General features: G+C 39.6%; 1 protein-coding gene across 3 annotated transcripts; it reads left to right on the forward strand.

The window, feature by feature from the left end:
* The first annotated feature begins 76 nt into the window (after positions 1-76).
* USPL1 (ubiquitin specific peptidase like 1) lies at positions 77-16,601 on the forward strand. Of its 3 annotated transcripts, XM_040055079.2 has the most exons (9): positions 77-104; positions 4,294-4,389; positions 4,962-5,090; positions 6,316-6,973; positions 8,807-8,893; positions 9,299-9,428; positions 10,646-10,771; positions 11,420-11,580; positions 13,134-16,601. In XM_040055079.2, the coding sequence occupies exons 2-9, from the start codon at positions 4,387-4,389 to the stop codon at positions 15,032-15,034; spliced, it is 3,195 nt and encodes a 1,064-aa protein (XP_039911013.1). In that variant the 5' UTR covers positions 77-104; positions 4,294-4,386; the 3' UTR covers positions 15,035-16,601. The 3 variants fall into 3 exon arrangements, with proteins under 3 accessions (XP_039911013.1, XP_039911014.1, XP_039911012.1); XM_040055080.1 differs by lacking the exon at positions 77-104 and having other exon boundaries at positions 230-4,460; XM_040055078.1 differs by lacking the exon at positions 77-104 and having other exon boundaries at positions 230-4,389.
* The last annotated feature ends 1,353 nt before the right edge of the window (positions 16,602-17,954 follow it).

Consider the following 17,954-nt stretch of genomic DNA (forward strand, 5'->3'; position numbering starts at 1 on the left):
GCGCCGGAAGCTGCGCAGCGGCAGCGGCCCGAGCGGGGGGCGGCGGCGGCTACGCGCGGCGGGCCCGGGGCAGCGGCGGGAGCCGGGAGCGGCGGCGGCCGCAGGTGAGAGCGGGGCCGCCGAGCGCAGCGGGCCGGGGATCGGCTGGCGCCGGGAGCGGCGGGCCGGGCCCGTCCCGGTCTCTTCGGCGTGGCCAGGGCGGAGAGCGCGGGGGGCGGGGTGTGTCTCGCGGGTCCCGAAATGCCGACTGAGTATTTCATGTCAGTAGCAGCGCGGGGGAGGGTGCGGGCCTTCCGCGCCTCGCTCGTCAGAGATGCGCCCCGGGAGTACCGCGTGTGTGTCCGCACTCGTCCGCCCCTGGAGCGGTTTTCTAGTAGTCGGCGATTAACTCTGTGAACGCCTTTTTTCTTCTGCAGTCTTTCCGTAGCGTGCGGACCACTCTGGATGTGGAATAGGAGCGCAGGAGGCAGTTTACCCATAGGTTTATCTGAAAAAGCCGAGCACGTTTCGGTGTGGGAGGGCAGCAGCCGCTCGCTGGGCCGGCCCTGCCCTGACGGCTGGTTAGGTGACATCCACACCCCCCCGTGCCTCTCATTTCCACTGCCTTGGGACACAGATCGCCTGCCTTCCCGAAATGTTGCCTCTTAGCTACGGCTATAATAAACTGCACTAGTTTAGGGTGTGTTTTTCCTACACTCGCATTTTTGCTTCAGAAGGACTGAATGATGCGCCAGCAAAACATAGTCCCCATCCCTTGTCATACACCGATAAAAACATTTAATGTGTGGAGATCTCAGAGAAGTCTGCCGGTAGAAAAAAACTCTTAGAACCGCAGAGTAGTGATGTTGCACGTTGGTTCATTTTGCAGTGTCATCAGCTTTATCTCTATTTGCTTAGTCTATGTTGGGCTATTTTCAGGAAAGGAATTCATGCTTGCTCCCACACCACGGAACCTTGCAGCTCTGCCCAGTACTTACAGACTGTGCTGGAGAGAGAGCTGCTTTCTCACGGAAACAGTGTTACTGCAGCATGTAACAAAATGTATTTTGTAGCCAAAACTGTCAATTTTTGAGTGGTGGGCCGAGATTTAGTTATTTGGAGTTACAACCTCGCATTAAGAAAAACCATAATACTCTGATTTCTTATTGTGTAAAGAATGGAAAGCTAACTAACAACACTTTTTTTCTTCATATTTGCTTCTTTTAATGTTTTCAATATGCTCTTGATGGAGGAAACAAGACTTGTAAGGTGATTTACAAAAACGTTATTTTTAAATGTCCTTTTAGCCTTAAAACAAGGAGATACTCTCTTCACTGTAGTGTAATCACTGTTGTTGCCTGCTTTTTGCAGTTTGTAACAGATTCTAATTCATAAGGTACTGTTTCACAAGGTACAGTTATCAAAAAGGCCCAGGTCACTTTTTCCATAGAAGTGTTTGATGTGATCGTTTGGGCTGGAAGGGGCCTTTAGAGATCATTTAGTTCCAACCCCCCTGCTGTGGGCAGGGACACCTTCCACTTGACCAGGTTCTTCTAAGCTCTTATCCCACATGACCTTGAGCATTTCCAATGATGAGACATCCAGAGCTTCCTTGAGCAACCTCTCCCAGTGTCTCACCATCCTGATTGTAGAGAAATTCTTCCTTTAATCCAATCTAAATCTGCCCTCTTTAATTTTAAAACCACTGCACATGGTACTGTCACTACAGATCCCAGTCTCTATCTCTTCCTCATAAGCCTTTTTTAAGTACTGAAAGGCTGCAGTAAGAGAGAGCCCTTCTCCCCAGAGCCTGCTCTTCTCCAGGCTGAACAATCCCAGCTCTCACAGTCTTTCTTCGTAGGAGAGGCACTCTGGACTCGCTCCAGCAAGTCCACATCATTACTCAGTTCCCAGCAGTTCAGCTGGGATGTCACCAGAGCAGACTGGAGGGGCAGAATCTGGATCCCACAGTCTGTGTCTCTTTGCTGAAGATAATAAACAGTATTGGCCCCAGTTTGGGCCCTTGAGGGGCGCCACTGGTTTGTGCTTGATAAGCTGAGCTGAAGCTGTTTGGATGTGGCCATGCAGCCAGTTCCTTAGGCATTTAACAGTTCTATTTCAAGCCCGTATGATTCTAATCCGTCATCTTCTCCCTGTTTTCTATCTTCTGCCCTGCCTAGGTCATTGGAGTGAAATTAAGGTCAATTAAATTAAGGCAAATTTAATTCCCTGGAATAGCAGAAAAACTTGTGCTTTACTAAGTTTTCTGCTGTTTTGTGAGTTCATTTAGCTCATAAAAAGTCTGATAAGGACTGAGCTTTCAGGGAAAGTGGGGGGGAAGGGAAATAAAAGAGAAGAGCGATGCCCCTATTCTGCAGGAGCGAGCTGTTAGATCCACTCTACTCAAGAAAGTATAGCCACAGCATAATGGATAATCAAGTCACATCCATAGCATATTTTGCATTACATTTTTCAATATTCAGACTTAAAGAAGGAAAGTAGCATTAATTGTTTAGAACATGACCTAGTAATAAGGTTGAGCGTGCGTTCCTGTGTACTTTCCCATTTGTAATGCAGTTATTGCAGGTGGCCACAATGCAGTAGTTCAGTTGTTGCAGTACTTGATGCAGCACTTTTACTTGGCTGTTTTTCTTGGCGCTGTTGGTCTGATGCCCAATGTTTCTACATTGTGCAAAGATCACCAATACCTTCCTATAATGTTAGAAACTTTGAAGAGTACAGGCAGGCCTCTTGGTACCACTCTGCATATCTAGTACTGGCAGACCCATTTTATTTGCTTGCTGTGTTTGTCTTTGAACTAAAAGGATAATTAATTTTTTTAAAATGTACAATATTTGTAAGAGAAGTAAAAGTCTTTATTTCAATATTGTGGTACTATTGCTTGGGTGATTATAGCTGGAGGAGGTATTGTACATCTCAGGACATCTCATACATCTCAGGACATCTCATACATCTCAGTATTTAAGCTTTAAAAAGAACAGAAGTAACAGAAACTATGCACAACCAGAAAAAAACCAAACTTGCTTTCCTTTTGAGAGAGCTGTTAGGGTAAACAGGGCCTTGCAAAGAAATAATTACGTTTTATAAAACCAAGGGGCATGCTTAAAATGGAATAACCTGCAGGTTCTTAATGTTACTAACCTTTTGAGTGTGTGTTGAATTTTTGTGGTGAGAAATTTCTCAGGAATTTTGCTTCCTGCCAAGGAATTGACTAGAAGGCCCTTGAAAAATAGTTATGTATTAGTATGATATATCCTATGATAAATGTTATCTGTACAACTTGTATAAAACAAGTCAACTTCCTGGCTAGACTAGATACGCAAAAACAGAGTTGAGTTGCAGCGTGATAGTGCTGTTGCTGCTGTGTGAAAAGTCGGGGTGCTTGTCTTTCCTTTATACTCCAACAAGCTTGTATACCTTGAGCTAGTTCATTAATTTTCACCTTGCATGAGCTCTGGATTGTGCTATTTCTTGCACAGCCTACAACACTGCTTTGAGAGCTAAACGCACTCTAAGGCACATGGATTGATATTTTTATGTTCTTGCCTTCTATTACAACCATTAGTTTCATCAGTCAGGGAATACTGTCCCTACATGCTGCAGCCTGATAATTCTGAAAAGTGCTGCTGGACACACTGAAAATATCAACAGGATATCACCTCATTTTGACCCACTCTTAAGTTGCCCTGGGGGTCTGAATTGAAATCTGTGGTTGTGTGGTGGTTGTGTTTTTCTGTTGTGCTTTTTTAATTCATGCTCTGTTGGTTTTTAGCGTTCCATGCAGTTCTGTAGGTTCTCTCCTTGCCAAATATTATAAGTAGGTTTAGGTTGAACTAGTATTTACGCTGGTCTCAAGAATGCCTGGAGATTTTTTATTTTTTTTTTTGGTAAGGAGTTATTGCTGTACTGTATTAAAGGGTTGAAAGGACATCATGGTGTGGGAGAGAATGTTTTTCAGTGAAGTAATGCAAAGGTAGCAGTTGTGGCTGAAGGAAAGATACTGCATTGATGACTTTGTAAATCAACAACTTCCTCATGCATCTTGAAGAAATAGACACTTATTCTAGTTAGATTCAAGTCAACAGGAGCGGGATTGGGTCCCTGTGGTTCTTAATTTAAAGTTTTGAGTTCACAGTCTGCACTACAACAAAAACCAGTATTTTCAGTTTAGAAAATACTCTTCTGAATTAATTTCCACAAATTATGCAAGCTGCATTGTTGTTGGTACTTTTTTTTCCCCCAAACTTCAGTCTAATTTTTCTTTAATTGTTTTATTCACTTCTTATTTTTCAGGAGTCTTTGAAAAATCCTTAGTGGTCATGACATTGTTACAAGTGACATAAATTAGCCAGTGGCTCAGAATGATGGATACCCAGAAGACTACAAATGGTTTGCAAGTGGTTGGAGAAGGGACTGGTATAGGGAAATCGACACTCCACAGGGTGGGGTATTTGGGAAAAGTCAGTTGAAACTTGTTTTACATATGTGCAAAGTTCATATTTTTCTCTGTTTTGAGAGATTTTTAATTGGTCTTAATTTTACAAAAAAAAAAAAAAAAAATCAAAATTATTTTCCACGGAAATCTATAACAATGGCGAAAGATTATTCTAAGCAAATATGTGCCTATGTTTTTTTACTGGCACTATTTTTGCAACTGTTTGCATTCCTATGGAAATTGATTTGTCTTTCAAAGAACTGAAATGTGCATAATTGTGTTGTTAAAGACACCTTATTTGAATATTTAAATAAAAATATAAATTTATTTAAATTATGCTACCATACAAATATGTTAAAAATAATAAAAAAGAAACCAATGTATTTTGCTTTTTTATATTGTATTGTTTTATATCTAGGAGTTGAACAATGATTTTGTATCTTGATAAGTATGTTTTACCTTGGGATAATGTATGAAATACATAAATTTATGCTGCTTTATCTTTCTTGTTTTGTTTTTATTTTAGAACTGTAATCCCGCGGAAACAACTGCACATGAGTATTGTCCAGTCTGCAAAGAGAAGGGTCAGATCCAAGGTTTACGCACTTACCGCCTTAATTTTCAGGAGTCCATTTTTCTTTGTGAAAATCCTCAGGTATTACACTAATAAGGAGTTTATTTGGCCCTGCAGAGGCCTTTACCTTCAACAGTTACACACCTCTCTTAAGTCCATGATTTTGTTGGTGGTCAGCACAATGTTGAAAAAGGACCCCTCTGCATATGTACACTGCAGGATATTTGCTTGCAAATAGGGAAAGACAGAGCTAACCTGTGTGTATGCAGTGTTTAAGCACTAAAGTAGCTACTCTAAAGGATTTAAAAGCACAAATTAAAATGAAATAAAGGAGTGTTCTTCTCATGCAACAAGGGATCATAAGTGGTACTAAAAAAAATTTTGTACTAGTCAGAGTAGGAGGTGAATATTTGATGATCCATGTAACTAGAGACTCTCATTTTCCCTTAAGTCTGGGTAATGCAAATAGATTTATAATTGTAATGATGATGTTTTTCTTTCTTTCCCCCCCACTTCTTAATTTTAACCTTAGCTGGATTTCTGTGCTGCTTAATATTTGAGTTGTGATTTTGCTGCCTCCCCCTTCACTGCTCCATGTATGTGAGGAGGGTATAGCAATCCCAAACAGACTGGTGCCCTTAAATTAGTAGAAACTAGACTAGATATGGGTCTCAAGAGTTGATTTTCCTATTCTTTCCTGCTTTTAACTAATTACAGTATAGTTCTGGAGATTGGTAGTAGGGATTTGTCTATATTCTGGTTGCCACCTGGTCATTGAGCTAGCTTGAAAGATACCCTGCCAGTTAGGGCACCAGTAGTCTCTCAGGCATGAGATAATAATGTCAAATCTGTACCCTGGGATGGATTTAGCAGAATAAGACAAGAGGACTCTCCTTAGCAAAATTAGGTTGTTTGCAGAGGTTGGAAGAATTTACTGGAAAAGTAGTATTAAAGTGTCACTAGTGATATATTTATTTCACAGCTGCTTCTAAGATAGTGGTGGGGTAACACACCCTTCCTGCCATACCTGTGTTGAATATATGTATTGATTTAATTAAAATATCACTTTACAGAAGTCCCTGTGGCTGGGTTGGATGGGGGTCTAAGCAACTTGGTCCAGTAGAAGATGTCCCTGCCCATGGCAGGGGGTTTGGAACTGGATTGTCTGTAAGGTCCTTTCCAAACCAAGCTATTTTATGATTCTGTGATTCAACTCCATTTTAAAAGTACATTTTGTACTTTCTTTAGCTCTCGTTCACCTGAAATTGCTTTGTAGTTTCACTGTAACCTTCTCTCTTTCCTTTAGTGTATCTACCCACTTGGTTATAAACCACTAAACAGCATAATTACTTCAACTGGTTCAGAAAATCATCAGGTTCCATCTACTCCCAAGAAAAGGAAATTGGGTGATACCAGTGACTTTTCTGCTGTTGAATCGGATCCAAAAAAAGCAAGAACTAGCAATGTGCTCAATGTTGAGCACACCATTAATGCAGACTCCATTGTGAAAGGCTACCAGAATAGTTCGTGTATTCCCAAGGCAAGCCTGCATGATGTGTTACAAAATGACCAGCAAAACCCTGGCAACCATGTGGGGTCCTGCATGGAGAAGGTGGATTTTGAAACAACTCCCACGACCAGCAACTACCAAGAAAGTCCACCAAAGACTTCTAGTCTCACGACACTACTTTTGCCAAATTCTGAGCTTTTATCAACAGCATCTGAAGTTTCACTTAAAGAGAATAAAGGTTCCAATAATAAGAGAGATTTGTGTCTTCAGTGGAGAAACGTACATAACCTCTCTTGGTTAGACTGTATTTTGTCAGCACTGGTACACTTAGAAACATTAAAATCTGCTCTAGCAGAAGAATATAATGATGGAAAATGTTTACTCCAGGAACTCGTTACAAAGTATAATCAAGCATCTGTTCTTCTGAGTTCCTGTAAAAGGGGTAAAGTAAAAGGTGAGTAAATTTAGCTGCTGTTTCCTCAGTCAGACTGACTTGCTGCAAATACATGGAATTTAGTACAGTGCACTTATACATGCCTCCTGTTCTATTTCAAGATCACAAAAAATACAGCTACTACCATGAATTTGCAGAATAGTGTGCTTTATCTAGCAAAATCCTGGTAATGTCTGAAATTGTTTTTCTTGGGGCAAACACGCACTCCTTGAAGGTATCAAACACCAAGCATCTCTTAATTTTTTTTGTCATATCTAACATAAAGATAGTATGAATTATTTATGTAATTCACCCTTACTTTGTTTTCTTCCCCTCTGTTGGTTAACATGTTAAGATACTGTTCTAATCTTGATCTTCAGAACAATTTCTGTTGTGGTTTATATCCTTGTGTAAAGGGGCAGTTGCCTTGTCACATTGAAAACAGTAAAGCTGGGAACGTAAGTTCTTTTCTAGCTCCAGCTGTGCTCATTGAAGGAATGCTTTCCCAGAGGTCTGCAAGCTGCTGTAAATGATGGTGTTTCCTAACCTGCTTCACTCAGTAGTAGTCTAACACATTAACCTGGATCATATGGTCTGGAAAGGGTTAGTGAGTACTCAGTAAACCCAACAGAGGGTTAACAGGTCAGCTTAACACGTTGGAGGACTGTAACTGAGTAGAATGTGTCACTGTACTCTGCTGGTGTGGCCTCTGGTCATTTTCTCTTCTGTGGATTCTGTTTAAGACTCCTAAACTAGCATCATTGGGTTTTTATTTCTCTTCAACTGGACCATTGGTGTCATAAGTCTAAACTTGTAAGATATGATTTGTTACAGAAGGAATAAAGTTCTCTGGTTAGCCAGAATTTCAGTGGACATTCTGTTGGACTATGTGTACTTGAATATATAAACCACAGTCACGGAACAGCCCTAGGTAACTTGGATAAGGTCCTGTCTTTCCTGGGAAAAATAATGTGTATCCAAAATGGTTTAATCCATGTTACAAAGCGGGGAGAAACCCCCAAAATATTCTGAACAAGATCATGTACTGTGCTTGCTAGGAAGTCAGGCTGCTTGAGTTTAGGTGTTCAGCTGTTACTGGGAAGCCTTCTGCCATCCTAGAACCTGTCTGAGATGTTTTTCTTTGTTGGGCTGTGTTTGCAAAAGAGCTCTGGTGTGCAGTAACCGTTAAATGGGAATGTTAAGTGTTGGAATACAGTGTTACTTTGAAAGAACTTAAACCTTTTCATGCTTAAAGAATGTACTTGTGCTTAAACAACATGTAAAATTAAAATACTAAGACACGTAAAGTTATTTTTAAATTTAAAATTATTTTTACTATTTTAAAGGCTCACTTAGGAAATTGGTATTTAATCTGAAACAGTACATTTAAATGTTTTATTATTTAAATTGTATCACCTTAGAAAGCAAGTAAGCAAATTTTTGTGCTTTTCATCTTAATGCTTAAAATTTAAAGTTTTCTTTAAATCTCTGAATTTTCAGGATTTGTAATGTGTGGTCACACTATCCTTAAAAATCATTACTACAAAGCTGTTGGCATAGACTCTTAGTCTGTCTTAGTCATAATTTAGTGTGTCTTAGTCATAATTTAAGCCAGAGCAAGTAGTTTTTAGTCAGCAGACTGCAGTAAACTGCAAGTAACTTGTGTAAATTCTTCTCTAATTTTCAAATCGATTAATACCAAGAATTGGCTGTTCTACCAACAAGTCTTAGGCAAGCATGGGTCAAAAGGCATTGGTTTGCCGAGAGTAAGTGCGTGCTAGGGTACATATGTGTGTGAAAAGGTGTGGAGCCTGTTACACATGACTACATGAAGGCATATTTTTTTTTCTTTAGATGTTCTTCCAAAAGCAGAATCTCAGCTCAATGAAATCAGAAACGTAATGTTTACAGAACTTCAGCCTCGGCTGAGGTGTGAATTGGGTAAGTAATTAGAGCAGCATCTCAGTAATTACATTCAGGAAACCCTAGATGTAAAGCCTTTTATGTCATACATAAAAGTATGTATGTGTGTATGTATGCATACAAGAAAGTTTGGAAATACATTTGTTTCTATTGGTGACTTCCACATACTTTACAGTATGATCAGCTGGCCCATTTTCACTTTTCAGAGAGCAGATAACTTTTGCAATTATGCTGTAGTCTTGAAATTGTCACTGATAACAACCTAATAACATGGATCAATCCCTTTGCTTTGAGAATTACAAATAGAGCCTTGAGATAACTGAAATTTAAATCATAGTAATAAGCTTATCTTCTTCCTTTTTGAGGTACTGAAAGGTGATTTCAGGTATTTAGTGACCATTTTTTTCTGTCCCATCTTTGAAGGTAATGTGGAGAATCCAGTGTTTGCACTTCAGCTACTCTTACAAGTGGATCAACAAGCTGCGAATCTATTCTTGCATTCATTTTCCTGGAAGTCTGAATGTGTACATTGTGGCCACAAATATCAGGACCGGTAAGATTTTTATATAGCTGTTCTACTCTACCTACCTTTTAAAGTCTGTATGTAATAATTGTTTTTCTTCAGATTTCCAGGTTTAAGCTTGTTGAAGTTTTACATGATCTGCTTTTTCATTTGCAAATAGTTTACTGCCATTCCATGTCTTAAGCAACCATATTATCAATTAGTAAGAAAGAAACAACAGGTAACCACATGACCCTCTGGACGTGCTCACTCTGATATTTTGCTGGGAGTATAAAAATTGTTGTGGTTCTAAAGAATGTATGCCTAGTACACTTCTGCTATTGAGAAATACCTGGAACATTCACTCGAGTTACAAAGAATCAGAGATTCCCTAACATAGTTTATCTGTTTTAAAATATTATTACAGGGGAATAATTTCTTGAGAATTGATTTAGTTCTGTGTAGCCGCAGGTACAAGTTTGTAATTTAGGCTCCTTTTAGAGTCAGCAGGAAAAGAGAGACACCTTCAGAAGACAGCTCATTTTATTTGAAAAACATCTATTTCTCTCCACTATCTTAGGTTTATATAATAAAATTCTAGATCCCCAAGTGAAATGAGATTAATTCTGTTATTCTGGAAAGTTAGTATGCAGCCCTGGTTAATAGGATGTCTTCCAGAGCCTTTGTTACATTCTGTGCTTTTTTATAAGTTGAAAACTGTAGTTTTGGTTGAATATAGAGGAAATCCTTTCTGTGGCTAATGAATGAATAAACTGTGTTACTTCAGTAATATCCCATACATTGTATTTTTGTACAACAATGTAACCTCTGTGTAATCTCTGCTATAAATGTACTGGTTTTTAAATACAAGACCTTGTATAACACAGTTTCTCAGGCAATTTGTTGCTGCTTTCTTCTCTTCTTGAGATTCTGTATTAGCTAGTAAATTATGCAGATTCTGGTATAAGCTCTGTCTTATGTAGGAAAGGGAACAGAAAACATTAAAAGGGAGAAAAAGCAAATAATGCGAAACTGAAGGCCACAGGACTGCTGAAAGCAAATTGTGACCGATGATATTTAGCAGAACTGAATTCAGGGCTGACTTGGATGTGATGCTGTCACAGTGAGTTCCACACAAATGGCATGAACATGAATAGAATTTGGGTTTGCCACAATGTTTTTATAACTTGTTTCCTGGTAAAGTATATATATTTATTGTTTTCTGATCACCAACTCAGCTTACTCTTTTAATGTGTGTGTGTGTCCAGATTGAAGAAAACAATAACAACATTTACAAGTGTAATCCCTGATTGGCATCCACTTAATGCTGCTCATATTGGACCATGTAATAACTGTGGTAATACATCTCAAAGACGACAGATGATCTTGGAAAAGTAAGTTTGAATATGTGAACTTAAAAGTAACACACATAAAGTTCTGAGCATTCATTTACTGAACTATGACTTTTGAAACCAAACTGTTACTGTGGGTTTGCTGAGATTTTAAACCTTAAACTCTGATCAGTACTCACTTTTAGAGATTTTAGATCATTCTTAAAAGCTGAAATGGCAAATAGTGCTATTTACTAAACATGACACAGAGCCGTGTTTAACATGCTGATCAGCACATGTGTTTGAGCTAGGTCATAAATACTTAACTATCAAGTAGTAAATACAGACAACTGGTATCTAGTGTCAGCCTTTTCACAGCCTCTGCTGTGGATATCATTTATTTGATCATTTGTTTACTTACTTGACTTGGGAACAACGTCCCTTGCTACTGTGTTTATGGCACAGGGGTGTTTTTCTTCAACATTTCCCCACTCCCCAAATCCCTTGTTTGGTGTTGGATTTTTTCCCCTAATCTATAATTAGTTGGAATATTCTTTTCCCTTTGCACTTACTGTGCAATCTGAAGAGTCTGTGAGGAAGTACAACAGTAAGGGCAGAACCACATGCTCTTAGAGATGTCTTACTCTTTCATTAGGGACTTTTGCCACTGTTTTATTGTAATAAACTGGTTCTTTATCGTTTCTTTGTCAGACTACCCTCAATATTAATGTTAAATTTTGTGGAAGGCTTGCCACATAACAACCTGGAGAAATATTCATTTCAATTTGAGGAAGACACCTACCAAATAACATCTGTTGTTCAGTACCAAACAGATAAGAAGCATTTCATCAGCTGGTCTTTGAATCCTGATGGTAAGAATCATAGAATTCAGGTTGGAAGGGACCAGATGGGGTCATCCAACTTCCCTGCTCAAGCAGGGTCATCCCACAGCACATGGCACAGGATGGCATTGAGATGGTTTGAATATTTCCTGTGAGGGACACTCCACAACTTCTCTGGGCATTCTGCTCCAGTGTGCAGTCACTGCACAGTAAAGAAGTTCTTCCTCATGTTCGTCTGAACTTCCTGTGCATCAGTTTCTGCCCATGGCCTTCTGTCCTACTGCTTGGCACTGCTGAGCAGAGCCTGGATGTGTCCTCTGACACCTCCCTCTGGATACTTAGAGACGCTGATGAGGTCCCCTCTCAGCTGTCTTTTCTCAAGGCTGAACAGGCCCAGCTCCCTCAGTCTTTCCTCATAAAAGAAAAAGATAAGGTAGAGTTTATGGTTCTTATCTACCATAGTATTTCATGAGTCTACATCAAACGTTTTATGGGTTACTGCAGTAGTCTCGACCGTTGATATATAATAACAAAGATTTCTTTTGTCTGCATTCTAACCTTCATATTAAAATGTTGCGAATAACCGGGGGATTTGGTTCTCAGAGTGAAAGTTTTCAGTTGGTTTAACTGCACTGTGCTGTCTTACAGTGCATTTACTGGAAAAAGTAATTTGGCTATAGAGTTTGTTTCCCTTCATAACTTCGTAAAAGTTAAAAAATGCAGTCCGACCATGACTGTGGAACAAATAGTACTGTTTATTTTTAAACCAGTGATTCATCCATTCTTGGCTGGAAGCAAGATAACCTATGGTACTATGAGCAATTAATGAAGTTACTTTATATATCTGAACTTTATGGCACGTCAGGGGTGGGAGGCACAAATCCATGCTAGAAGCATTACTAACGGTAAGATGGTTGTGCCTCTGGTGGAATATCCATAATCAGAGAAGGTGAAAAGGTGATATTTTGATAATCATGCCTCTGTAGAGAGCATGGGGTGCAGTCTTAATAAGGATTGTGACAACATGAAAATTGTCTAAGTCATACTGCCAGAGATAAAAAAGAAATGGGAAGAGGGAACAGCTGGGAAATACCTAGTTAAGAACCTCCTATATGTCGTATATATCTGTTTTAAAATTCTTGAAGCTGTAAAATATTCTTTCATGATCTATGAACAGTTTGCAGGTGATGAGACAAGAGTATTCAAATGAGCAGTTTCTTCTTGGCCTCTGTGGCTCCTACCTACCCAGGCAATGAAAAGGTCTACAGAGAAACTTAATTTGAGAGGTGGTTCTTACATCAGACTTGTGAGGGTATTTTCAGACAAGATGTTTCAGCCAAAAAGCACCCTTACCTAGCTTTGTTTTAAGGTTGACCTACTCTGACCTGTAGTAATATTGCTGCAAGTTCTTCTTGTATTTGATCTTTTTACAGTGGAAGTCTCCTAGTTTCCTCTGGAGAAAAAAAACAACTCTATTTTCTGCTTGTCAGGGGAATGGGTTAATAAAAATGCTTGACAAGTGTGAGGATAGTGACTTCAATTTTAAAAGTCTCTGAGTCTCTGCACTGGTTGCTATTTTTCAGGAACTTGGCTTGAGTGTGATGATTTAAAGGGTCCATATTGCAAGAGACATGAAAGATTTGAAGTCCCTCCTTCAGAGATTCATATTGTTATCTGGGAAAAGAAAGCATCCCATGTGCCAGAAGAACTGAATTCACAGTTCCAAAGTAAAAATAGTGAAGATTTTCCTCTTAATAATGTAAATTCAAATTCCACAGTGTTGCATTGTGGTTTTGATAACACTGTCAGCAAAACACCTGCAGAACACCACAAAGAAGACTCTGTGAGGACTCCAGAGAAGAAACAGCAGCAAGTAGCTGAGAACCAAGGTATTGTTCATCATGGTTTAGAAAATCTGGCAGACGGTGATCTTGTAACACTGATGCTTGAAGAAGTTCCAGTTGACTCAGAAGATAAATTGCTGCCTAACGGATGGATGATGGGAGATAACCTTCTTGATGGATGGGGCACACCACAACAGCAGGAACCAGCTTTTTCACTTAGCACTCCCTATACAGGAGAGTTTGCTGGAACTAGTCTAGCTATGAACAATAAATCCATGTTACATGAAGATTCCAGTATTTGCTTACCTCTAGAAGAGTTGAACCTATTAAATATTACTCCTCCTGTGCCCAAAAAACACGACCCTGATTCATCTGACTCATGGCCTTCTCAGTTAAATGGGGGAAATAATTTAGCTAACAGAAAACATGGATTAAATTCAGAACTACTGCTAAACAATAATTTTTTAGCAGTAGAAAATACTACACAAAAATCACCTAACATGAAAGATGCAAGCAAAACTGTAGTTAATTCTAAAGCTGGCAGTTCTTCTGATGCCGGTAATTCAGTTCCGCCCTCACACAAAGACCGAAAAGGAGGATTTGTAGGAACCTGGGTAAAGAAATTATTAAGCAAGAATACTTCTTTTATGCCTTCAAGTGCCTCAGCTCTCAAGAACGAGAGAAGCTGCCAAACTCCCTCAGCGCAAAAAATAAGTGAAGTTCGGCTGCCAATTAAGGGTGCAAGTAATTTCGGTGGATTTCAAAGCACGGGTACAAAGAAAATAACTGAGACCCCAAAGTTACAGGCTCCTCAGAGTAATAATACTCCTCCTTTATCAAATTTCAAAGGATTTTCTCAAAGTACTTGTCTTCCAACAGCAAATCATACCACTATTTTAGGTCCAACTTGGACTAAGTCAGAAAGTACATTGGGTTCCTCAGGTAAAGTGACTCAGTTCTCTTCACCTGGCTATAACTCCGGTAAGACAGAAGAGTCAGACAGTGACAAAACAAAAAAACTTCGCCTGAAATTGTTAAAAAAACTTAATGCTAAAAAGAAGAAGTTGGCTTCACTGGATAGATTAGTGGAACAGATGAAACAGGAAAAACCTGTGAGTGGAGACATAAGCATCCCATCGCAGACTGAATCTCAAAATGACAGTGAATTATTGCAGAGCTTTTTAAGGGAGCTGCAGTATCAGATTGATGTCACAGGTAATGAATCTGCATTTAATGCAAACGCTGTGCCAGGGTGCACTGGCCGTGATAGTACTGATGAAATATTGGCGGAATTGCTGTCCCCCGCTCCGACGGTCGCTCCCTTGGAGGCTCTGAAGAGCCAGGACGAGTGTATGTACATGGAAATGGTGCACAGCAGCGTGGCAACGACCGTGACCCAGGAGAACAGCAGTGCGCCACAGGCAGCGGTGACAACTGAGGACCACAATTACTACAGTCCTGTGAAGGACACTAATTCAGAGCTTGATGCAATAAACAAACAGTGTGTGAAAAAAATTGCTTTTGAAAGTCCTACGAGAAATGATATCCTCGAAGACCTGTTCTCGATTTCAGCGCCAAGCTCAATGGCAGATGACATAGACTTACCTCATTTTGATGAAACTCTGTTTGAAACTTGGTAAATGCTCAGTTTCTTGGGGGTTTTTTCAGTATTATGTATATTTTGAAACAAAGCACTACTAAATTATATTTTATAACTAGTTTAATTGCACACTGGCTGTACTTTAACAATTTACATGTGAGGTATTTTTTTTCTTAATATTTTATTGTAACAAGCAAATCAGGGTTCAATGAATTTTATTTTTCTGAAAAGCTTTTTTTTTGGCTGTCAGATATGATGATGATTTTTAATTAAAAGCTCCTATGAGTCTTAATTTTTGCTGCTTTTAATACAAAAAACTTCCATACTTTAGTGAGTTTGAAAAATAATTAAGTTCTGTAGTCTTGATGATGTAAGAAATATTAATTATGTAGTAGTGATTTTACAGAACCACTCAACTCCTGAAGTTATTTTGTCCAACTTTTTTTTAAAAAAAATAATTAAAAATTACCTTCTGTAATTAGGGAATTTTGCATCCTCTGATATGAAGATCATTTGTAACATAAACTTGAGGCTGGCATTCAGCTCCTTACCAAATTACTGTTCTACAAGCTCATGCTGATGTATACACACCCCTTGGACACAAGAAAAGATGGATACATGGCAGAAATTTTCCTGTTTAAAGTTATAGCACCTACTGAGTTTTTATCCTGGGCAACTGCAAATATAACGTGGTGGAATATCTTCTGAGCCAGGTTATTTTTTTAAGTAGAATTAGTGAGATTCGGTCCAGCGTTTGCATCACTAAGAATGAATATCAGATGTATGCGTTAGTTTTTCATAGCTGCAAAAACATTTAATAAAAGAAAGGTTTCTTAGAAACAATTTAACTGTAAGTTAATGCCTATTACTGTTGTCACTTGGAGTTTTTCATGACTCAGGCAGTGCACCCCTGACCATATGTGAGATGCCAAGGAGAGGCAAGGTCAGTAAGAAGAAAGTAATGGAAAAATGTGGCAGTGAGTAAGCAGAGGGATTCACACCTTTCTGGATTTGTATAGCTTTCATTTTGCTAAATTGGAGTCTTTTTAAAATGCATAGACACAAAGCTGAGGGTATTATATGCCAAGTTAGATTAGCTGTAAGGTTTTTTTTGTTCTTGGAAATAAGAAGGATTTTATCAGCAGATCTTTATATCAGACATTTTTAGAGGTGTTCTGCATTTTTTCATTGTTTTAGATCCCAAGTTCAAAACATTAAATACTCGGTCTTACTTTTCCAGTAGATGCAGTTGAACATAATGCTATTACAAAGCATGGCTACAGATTCTAATGGTTTTGAATTGTTTGGACTAGGTTTAAAAAGTGTTTGAAAAACTATCAGTGGCCCTGAACTTGCCGTGTCAACTTATTTCTGCTGCAATTGGGTATATGGTTATCAAATTGGCACTTCCGGCAGTGAACGTTTTCATTTCTGAAATTTAAGTTATTGTGAAGAACTTGAGCTTCTCCTTTGTTTTAAATAGTGTGGTAGTGTTACAATAGAAAACAAAATGAATGGATTCTGAATGTTAGGGGATGATGTACTACTTGTAAAATGTTTGCCCATTTGTGAATTCCCTAATTAAACAAAAAAAAAGCTGACCAAAATGAGAGTTTGATTTACCTGTGAGTGGATTGCATTGACCTGCAGCTGTGACATGGAAGCTTTTTCACCGCTGGCTTGGAACACCGCACAGACCCAGGGGTGAGTAAAGCAGCGAGCCCAGGGCTAGTGGTGCAGAATGCACATGGCAACTAGAGGATGAGGAGGTCCTGCTGGAGAGGTTTATAATGAGGTTCATGGAAGAGGAGGGAGGGTGTGGGGGCACACCTCTTGTGCAGATATACCTAGACAGAAGCAAGGACCTCTGGTCACCACTGGCACCCCCTCCACAAACTGAAGTAGGGAGTGTTTGGTCTGCAGCTGTGTGGGATTCACTGTGGATACAGGCATATATAGAAGCTCCAAGACCAAACAAATAGCCCTTGAGATTAAAGTAGGTATGGAAATAAATCTGATGATGCTGCATGTTCCTGGCTGCCTTTTTTTCTGAAACAGAAAACTAAAGATGATGCAGAGCAGATTTGTTTGTTTCCATAAATGTTTTACTGCCTCCAATCCTATGCAAGTGAGAATTCAGCTGAGGTTGAATGAAAACCCCACGACCAAAGAAACTGCTTGGAATTTGAAATGTTATTGGGTGTTTTATATTGAGTAGTTTTTAAATGCAGCTCTTAATTTGCCATGAAGAGAATACAAATTACTGTAGTAGTTTTCTGTCAACTGGAAATATACCAGGTTGGCATATAGCAAGTACAGGTAGTGATCTGATCAGAGGCTGGCCACTGTATCATGGAGGTTTCAGTCTTCTAGGGTAAATATCCCAAAGTCTAATGGCTTTGAGCACTGCCATCTTCACCATTAAACCACAACCCAAATGCCACATCTACATTTTTTGAACACTTCTGGGGAAGGTGACTCCACCACTTCCTGGGCAGTCTCTTCCAATTCCTAACCATCCTTTCAGAGAGGAAATTTTTCCTAACACCCAATCTAACCGCCCACGGCACAACTTGAAACCATTTCCTCTTATCCTGTCTTACTACCTAGGAGAAAAGGCCTGCTCCCACCTGGCTACACTCTCTTTTCAAGTAGTTTTGGAGAGCAATTAGGTCCCCCCTGAGTCTCCTTTTCTCCAGGCTAAACAGCCTCAGCTTCTCCTCATCAGACTTGCACTCCGGACTTTCCCAGCTCTGTTGCCCTTCTCTGGACACGCTCCAGCACCTCAATGTCTTTCTTGCAGTGAGGGGCCCAGAACTGGACACAGCTTGGGGTGTGGCCTCAGCAGTGCCCAGTACGGGGGGACAATCCCTGCCCTGCTCCTGCTGGCCACACTATTGCTGATACAGGCCAGGATGCCACCAGCCTTCTTCGCCACCTTGGCAAAGCTGGATCATCTC

Source organism: Hirundo rustica, chromosome 2, assembly GCF_015227805.2.
Source record: "Hirundo rustica isolate bHirRus1 chromosome 2, bHirRus1.pri.v3, whole genome shotgun sequence".
NCBI lineage: Eukaryota > Metazoa > Chordata > Aves > Passeriformes > Hirundinidae > Hirundo > Hirundo rustica.